We start from the raw sequence: 7,935 nt of genomic DNA on the forward strand, positions 1-7,935 counted from the left end.
ATGGATGCATAATGATTTGACTTGATGAGAACTCTTGCTGTAGCCTTGGCCTTGTGAAAGAATTAGAAAAACACGCTTAATAAAAAAAATAAGTATCCTAAAGGCCACAAAACAGGGATAGATTGGCTAAGAATATTTTGGTTTTTTTCCATGGGCTATATTTAGAGCCGATTTTGTCACACCTCGTCAATTCTGTCTAACTGGAGCAATTTCGCAAATTGTCAATTGATTTCAAGGTCAAGCGATCAAGCGTAGTCTTTCATAGTTTCAAGCTTACCTGAGCACATCCTTGTCACAACGGGGCAAAATTTTACCAGTAATCACAACAACGTTAAAATTTGTTATCCAACCTTTGGATATATCAGTTTCTCTAATAAATGTTAAACAGATTAAGGAGACCAGTATTCCACAAGGAAATTGAAGTAACCAAAGTTTTTGATAGTTTTGCTCTTGGTTTGAGCAATTTAATATTTATTTCTGAAAGATGAACATGTCGCGTTATTCTAACTTAAAACAGCAAATAGTTCACCATCTTCTATTTTAAATAGTGGCAACGAAGGATACAAAATTTACAGCACATTTGCATAAAAGTAAAAGCTTTAATATTTGTATACAATCAAAACACATCACGACTGTATAAACTTGTTTGCCTCTAACATATCATTGTTTTTATAAAGTGTATTTCTACTTCATTTCAAGCAATCAAGCATTTAAAACAAGCATTTTAATGCTTGGTTGTACATCACCAAGTGGTTCTATGAATGCTTTAATTTACTCCACGTATTGTACCATACTCACCGGCCCTTCAATCACATTTTTAAACAAACTAATGAGTAAGTAAATTTGAAGAAAAGTTCATAGGTCTGATTTTCATTTCAGTTGTCTTGGGAGCACTGCCAGCAGCAAGTTTACGATCTAGCCTTGCCCAAGAGATCTTTTCCGATCCAGCGTTGAGATTTGAGAGCCCAGCACATGTCTCATCGTACCACCAGCCTCCTCCACTTTTTGACGCACATTTAGGACCAGCGTGATGTTTATCAAAGGTACCAAACTTGAAGCCATTATGATGACTGAGAGAATCGTTACCAACAGTCATGTCTAAAAAGAAGGGGAAATAGAGAAAATAAGCATTGATATCAATTTAAGCCCGTAAGATACTACCCTGTGGAGGAGCGGAAAGATAGGATAAATATGTTATCATCTCGACCACCTTAAGGTTAAAAAAAAAAAAAAAAAATTTGGAACTTGATGTAGAGTGGTCTTGAAACACTGCCACTGAGTCACAAAGAGGCGAGCCACTTTATCAGTGTGAGAGGCCTTTGCATGACTTAGAACAGAGTCATTTGGCAAACGTGAATTGCAAGTAAATAACAGGATTGAAAGAGACTGAATGAGTCGAGATGTGGATAGAGACCTATAAAACTAGTTACGTATAATCACGATAAAAGTTTAGCTTCTATTGACGTTGATTGTCATAGGCTTACCGATAATATTTCCAAGATTCAGCTTGTACTTCGCTTCCTCGTCTCCAATTTTAAGCCACGCATATTCAGCGTAAAAAGTTTTTTTAGGAACTAATTGCTTCGTAGCCTTTACCCCAAGAACTACTCGAAGCCTGTTTTCTGTCTTATTCTCAGTCAAGCGGCGGATCTTCTCCAATCCAAGCCAATATTCACCAACGAGGAAATTACCGAAGCCATGTTTGTAGTCATCCCAGGTGCGGTTAAAATCAATGGAGCCATTCAGTCTCTTTTGGATCACTGTCCATCCTCCACCAGCTGTCGACTGGTCGCAATATACATCAAAGGGAGCTTTGTCATCAGGATAGATTGTATAAACACCGCTGATTCTTTGATCAGAGTTGTAAAGCTCAGCACAGTTCTTAGCTTTTAAAGATGTCAAGAAAATAGTTTGGTCTTCTATTAGAGTATCAATTAAAGAGTTTAAAATAGGGAAAAAAAAACAAATGATATAGAACCAAGTTAAAGAAACAATACATTGGCTATCAAAATATAAAAGAGAGCGAATTCCCACTTACATTTCTCAAATCCAACAACTGAAGATAACAACTGAATCGCGAACAAAAGTGTCACACTTAGCAGCAAAGTGGGCATGATGCAAATATTTTTCTTCTCCGACCTTAAAGCATGAGATTTCATGCACACAATTGTAGACTGAACAATTTACAACTGCTCAACCTTGTATTTATACCCAGCTATTGAAAACTCTGAACGTAATGAGAAAATGCTCGAAGACAATTGTATTCCCCGGGAATCTCCCCTCCTAATTGTGAAGGATGTTTGAGACATACCACAAATGTAACTCATAATCAATTAACATAAGAATATCGACAAAATATTTAAGTAGTAGGAAGTGTGAAGACTGCTAATTTGTTCTTGTTTGAAGATGTCTCCTTTGCTTGTACAAACATCAAAACCAAAGAAATTCTTGTTAAGTGAAATAAGCTCCTCTAAGAAAAACTGATTAGCAAGCCAAATTCTAAAGCGAAACCTCGTCACTCCTTGAATGGAATTAATTGTTCCGTCAAAATCAGACGATGACTGTTTAAAACAGTAATACAGTTTAAAGAATTGATATATGTTGACGGTCTCATCAAAAAGGTCGCGAGGAAATATTTCTATTAATTTCATTCATAGGTGATCGCATAAGTCTAAGAAATAACGCTAAAATTCCCTAGGTGAATTGAAATCTCTACGTGTCCCGTCGTTATGTTTCTGGCGCATTCTTACGAGTTTACGGAAATCAAGCAGCCCCCACAGCAACCGTTCTTACAAAAATATTTTCTTTTATAAAACCAAGTGCGTCACAAGCTCACGTTTCGAAAAAAAGGAAACGCGGGATCCTGGATTCCAAAAGCTGGATTCTAGATTCCAACGCCCAGTATTCCGATTTCCACGAGCAAAAATTTCCTGGATTCCGGAATCCGGATTACCTTACATGGGACGAACGGAAGTTCCCCGTGCTGTTCCTTATAACGTATTAAAATCCTAAATGATTCCTCTAGTAACACCGAGTTCCACAACGTATGACGCTTTCATAAATTCATCGTTTGCTTTTTCTTGAATCGCGAGCCTGGAACGCCTGCGATAAAACAAATTAAGAATTTGAACAATAAGTGCCTCAGGTCAGAAAATGTTCATGGAAACCACGTCAGTGGATGCGGCGGAAACTAACTTACACAGTCTTTTTTCTGGATGTGATAAATACAGGTGAATTTAAAGATTGATTTAATCACATAAACGGTATGAGTTCATTAAGGCATCAAATATTCTATCAAAATCAGGCTATGATTGCATAAAACAGATAACAGTTTATAGAACTGTTGTATTTTGGCCATTTTTTGTTTTTGTTTTTGAAAAGACCACAGGCGATTCAATGTTAGGATCTTAATTTACTACGAATCTCACTCATAATTGCAAAATGAAAGCGTGAGTCATTTTACTGTAAGCTCTCAGGTGAATTGCCATCTTCAAAAGATGTGCAGTCATCATCTTTGGGGGACATCAACGTAAGAGTCAGCGTGACTCTAACAAACCATGTAGCCACAGCTCTTGAATTTTTTTATATGTATATATCCATATATGAATTTGGAAGTACTCGTAGCCAGAACGTTTTCATGGAATGTTTCCGCCTTACTGAAAGCAGCTTCAACAAAATTACACAGTTGAGTCTCTCATTAGAATAAACACAGGTAAACTGAAAGGTTGACGTAGTTTTTAAAATAGGCGATGCAAGAATTTAGAAAAGTAAGGTGCATGAAACTAGTAGTTACACTGCTTAATTCAAAACGTTCATAAGTAAGTCTTTCTATGAAATTCAAACCGTTAAAAACTCGGAGCTATCATTAGGCAGCTTGTTAAGACTGACATCGATTAGAAATTGATTTCTGATCATTCCATGCAAATTATCTTAATGTTAACACTCAAGGATATATATTCACTTGACATTACACTTTCATGACTGGCGACACACACCATTAATTAACCTAAGAGCAAGATCGGAATTCCGTTACCATTACAATTAGCGGTTTGCTCGTTATTTACAGTGAGTTTACATTGTTCTGCAAAAATGAAAAAAATTAAAAGGATCCAAATAGGGCAGCTCTCTAAACCTTTGTCTTTTTAATTCGTTATCCGGTTAATATAAATGTTGCGTGCTTTTGATGACACATTTTACTCCTTTAAGGAGAGGTTGAGGTTTCCGTTGCCCATTGAAATCGTACAACCTCAATCATTGACCTAGCGGGAATCCCCAGGGAACATAACACTCCTTTCTTAAGTCTTAAGTATTACGTCTACTTCACTCCGCTTTAATTGCACATGATAACTTCGGTTTGCCATGCAATAGCAAACAGAGCATTTAATCAATTCACTCAAAATAATTAAAGGGGGTACGTTTCTAAAGAAACTGTAGTGCATGCGTCGGTTGGAGAGTATAACTGGGTAATAAAGTATCATCAACTGAGTTTTAACTCAGTTGATGATACTTATTAAAATAACGTAAACTGGCCACCGTTAAGAGTTTCAAAGTTGACGTTTCGAGCGTTAGCCCTTCGTCAAAGCGTTATCAACTCATTCGATAATACTTAATCACCCCTAAACTTTAAGGCAAAAAGTAAATAGCATAGAAAGGTCGCATTTTTCAATGAATCGTGAGTTTATTGTTCTGACTCGCAAAAGATGGAAAATATTTTATTGTAAAATATTTTTTGTGGTTGTCCCGTGTGCGCACGTCCATCGCGTTCAACTTCCTCTGTTAATTGAAGAAATCTCAAAGGTGATTACTTATTCAAGTTATGAGGGTATTAGAATGCTAACATGTTTAAAAAACCTACGTAATGCTTTCCTTTAGCTTTTGAAAAGCTCTTTTCGTTTCTCTGAACCCAGCATCTAAATTAACACTTCTCACGGTAGTTCTCACCATCTTTTCCCTCCTCGAAGTAAAAAAACAAGGCATTCGATTATGCAGTTATCTTGACGAGTCTCACTCATTTTTATCACGCGTTGGTCTTTGGTTGGCCGACAGTGTGTGTGGTATAGGTCCAGAGGTCAAGTAAAAAATAAACGAAAACGGCCTGTGGTCAATCAGCACATGTTGTCAAAATCTAGTTTCTAAAAGAGAACTTGTGACGGTAAACTGCGGTTTTGTCACGGTGAAGTGAATATCTTTATTGGAGGAAATAACCTCAAAGCTGTCAGTCTCGTGTCAAATCCGTTACGCACTAAGTAAGTTCACACGAACTCCATCATACTTGAATATAAATTCAAAAGTTGAAATGTCGGGGACTTAGTCTTCTCTGAGACTAAAGAGAAACTAACAGACCCTGGCGTAAGGTATTGTCCTTTAGCCCCTGCCGTGACCTGAACTTATCTTTCTGAAACAGCAAGATATCGAAATCAACATTGTGAAACTCTTATAGAAACTTTTTCATTTCAACGAAGTTCAAATCAAAAATTGTTTCTCAAACCTGACATCTGTCTAACATCTGATAGCATGGAGGCTGTTGCGAGGATTTATCTGAGGTCTAGACTAGAAAAACCTTGGCTTAAAGTCAGGGAGCTGCTGCATAACGTAAATAGATAATCAGACATCAAACCCTGCAAATCAAGCGACCTTACAAGTTTGACCTCCCAAAAGTTGCGTTCACAGAGCAGAAACACATTTGAAAAGGATGTATTGAAACGGCCAACCATTAAGCATAAACATCTATATCCCTTCTTCTCTATATCTATTAATTCATACTGTTCGTTTTTAAACCATTTAGGCGAACAGAAAAATTACGAGGAAGTTCCGAATGGCAAGGGACTACAAAAGACGTTTGAACTTGATTTCATAAAAAAACAAAAACAAAAACAAAAAAAGCAATCTAAATACACGGACCATCTGTTAGCTGTTTTGTGCATCTAATTTACCTAAAGCTGACAGCTATTAGATCTTCTTAAGAAATGATTTAATGAACGTCAGTCGGGAATGACAAAGTGATCATCGACCAAAGAATAACCAAACTTTGTTTGCATCCTCCAATTATGGTTGCATTGTGATTTGACTTGCTGAGAACTCTTGCCGTAGCCTTGGCCTTATAAAAGAACTATTAATAGAAAAAGACGTTCAATAAAAAGATAAGTGTCCTAATGGCCACAAAACAGTGATAGAGTGGCTAGGAATATTTTCGTTTTTTTCCAAGGGCTATATTTAGAATCGATTTTGCCACACCTTATTGATTCTGTCTAACTAGACCAATAACGCAAATTGTTAATTGATTTCAAGGTCAGGCGATCCAACGAAGTCTTTAATTTAGAATATACCAAGGACCGGACCAAGTTTCGAGCTCAGCTGAGCACATCTTTGTTCACAATGGGGCACAATTTTATTGGCAATCACAACAAGGTTAAAATTTTTGATCTAAGCTTTTGGATATATAAGTTTTTCTCATAAATGTTAATCAGATAAAGGAGACTAACATTCCACTGAGGAATTGAAGTAAACAAAGATTCCAATAGTTTTGCTCCTGGTTTAAGCAATTAAATCTTTATTTCTGAAAGATGAATAATTAAGTAAGTCTCCTCACCATCGCCAATATTTTTAAAAAGCCGTTCTATTACATTTGAAAATTTACTTCTTTACATCTCAATAGCTTCAATGCTGGTGTTCGTTATTCTAACTTACAAGTTAGATAGTTCACCATCTTCTACTGAATTTTATCTTTAATTAAATAGTGGCAACGAAAGACACAAATTTGCAGCAAATTTGCATAAAAATAAAAGCTTTAATATTTGTATACAAACAAAACACAGCACGAATGTATAAACTTATTTGCCTCTTACATATCATCGTTTTTATAAATGCATTTCTACTTCATTTCAAACAATCAAGCATTTAAAACAAGCATTTTAATGCTTGGTTGTACATCATCAAATGGTTATATGGATGCTTTACTTTACTACGCTTATTGTACCATACTCACCGGCCCTTCAATCACATTTTTAAACAAACTAATGAGTAAGTAAATTTGAAGAAAAGTTCATAGGTCTGATTTTCATTTCAGTTGTCTTGGGAGCACTGCCAGCAGCAAGTTTACGATCTAGCCTTGCCCAAGAGATCTTTTCCGATCCAGCGTTGAGATTTGAGAGCCCAGCACATGTCTCATCGTACCACCAGCCTCCTCCACTTTTTGACGCACATTTAGGACCAGCGTGATGTTTATCAAAGGTACCAAACTTGAAGCCATTATGATGACTGAGAGAATCGTTACCAACAGTCCTGTCTAAAAAGAAGGGGAAATAGAGAAAATAAGCATTGATATCAATTTAAGCCCGTAAGATACTACCCTGTGGAGGAGCGGAAAGATAGGATAAATATGTTATCATCTCGACCACCTTAAGGTTGAAAAAAAAAAAAAAAAGATTTGGAACTTGATGTAGAGTGGTCTTGAAACACTGCCACTGAGTCACAAAGAGGCGAGCCACTTTATCAGTGTGAGAGGCCTTTGCATGACTTAGATTAGACACACTGTGAACAGAGTCGTTTGGCAAACGTGAATTGCAAGTAAATAACAGGATTGAAAGAGACTGAATGAGTCGGGATGTGGATAGAGACCTATAAAACTAGTTACGTATAATCATGATAAAAGTTTAGCTTCTATTAACGTTGATTGTCGTAGGCTTACCGATAATATTTCCAAGATCCAGCTTGTACTTCGCTTCCTCGTCTCCAATTTTAAGCCACGCATATTCAGCGTAAAAAAGTTTTTTTAGGAACTAGTTGCTTCGTAGCCTTTACCCCAAGAACTACTCGAAGCCTGTTTTCTGTCTTGTTTTCGGTCAAGCGGCGGATCTTTTCCAATCCAAGCCAATATTCACCAACGAGGAAATTACCGAAGCCATGTTTGTAGTCATCCCAGGTGCGGTTAAAATC

The 7,935-nt window shown here is 36.7% G+C and overlaps 1 protein-coding gene and 1 long non-coding RNA gene across 2 annotated transcripts in view; both read right to left on the minus strand.

Moving 5' to 3' along the window:
- Positions 1–579: 579 nt before the first annotated feature.
- LOC113680740 (angiopoietin-related protein 7-like) lies at positions 580–2,318 on the minus strand. The gene is made up of 3 exons (XM_089194017.1): positions 2,039–2,318; positions 1,485–1,886; positions 580–1,098 (listed from the first exon to the last, which is right to left on the minus strand). The coding sequence occupies exons 1-3, from the start codon at positions 2,157–2,159 to the stop codon at positions 827–829; spliced, it is 795 nt and encodes a 264-aa protein (XP_089050143.1). The 5' UTR covers positions 2,160–2,318; the 3' UTR covers positions 580–826.
- Positions 2,319–6,527: 4,209 nt separating this feature from the next.
- The window catches only part of LOC149049474 (uncharacterized), a 1,910-nt gene continuing 502 nt past the window's right edge, over positions 6,528–7,935 (minus strand). Inside the window, exons 2-3 of the long non-coding RNA XR_016183358.1 lie at positions 7,688–7,935; positions 6,528–7,285 (exon numbers count right to left, since the gene is read on the minus strand). The exon at positions 7,688–7,935 is cut by the window's right edge and continues 155 nt beyond it. This is a non-coding gene — a long non-coding RNA (uncharacterized LOC149049474). The remainder of the gene's footprint in view (positions 7,286–7,687) is intronic.

The sequence above is a fragment of the Pocillopora damicornis genome, chromosome 2 (genome assembly GCF_964200805.1).
Source record: "Pocillopora damicornis chromosome 2, jaPocDami1.2, whole genome shotgun sequence".
Classification (NCBI taxonomy): Eukaryota; Metazoa; Cnidaria; class Anthozoa; order Scleractinia; family Pocilloporidae; genus Pocillopora; species Pocillopora damicornis.

Bases quoted from the DNA above. Each gene is read 5' to 3' on its own strand.
- LOC113680740 (XM_089194017.1), bottom strand. From the start codon at position 2,159: ATGAAATCTCATGCTTTAAGGTCGGAGAAGAAAAATATTTGCATCATG. The intron at 1,887-2,038 runs GTAAGTGGGAAT...CATCTTTAAAAG, and splicing joins AGTTGTTGGATTTGAGAAAT to CTAAGAACTGTGCTGAGCTT. The intron at 1,099-1,484 runs GTAAGCCTATGA...CCTTCTTTTTAG, and splicing joins GAATCTTGGAAATATTATCG to ACATGACTGTTGGTAACGAT.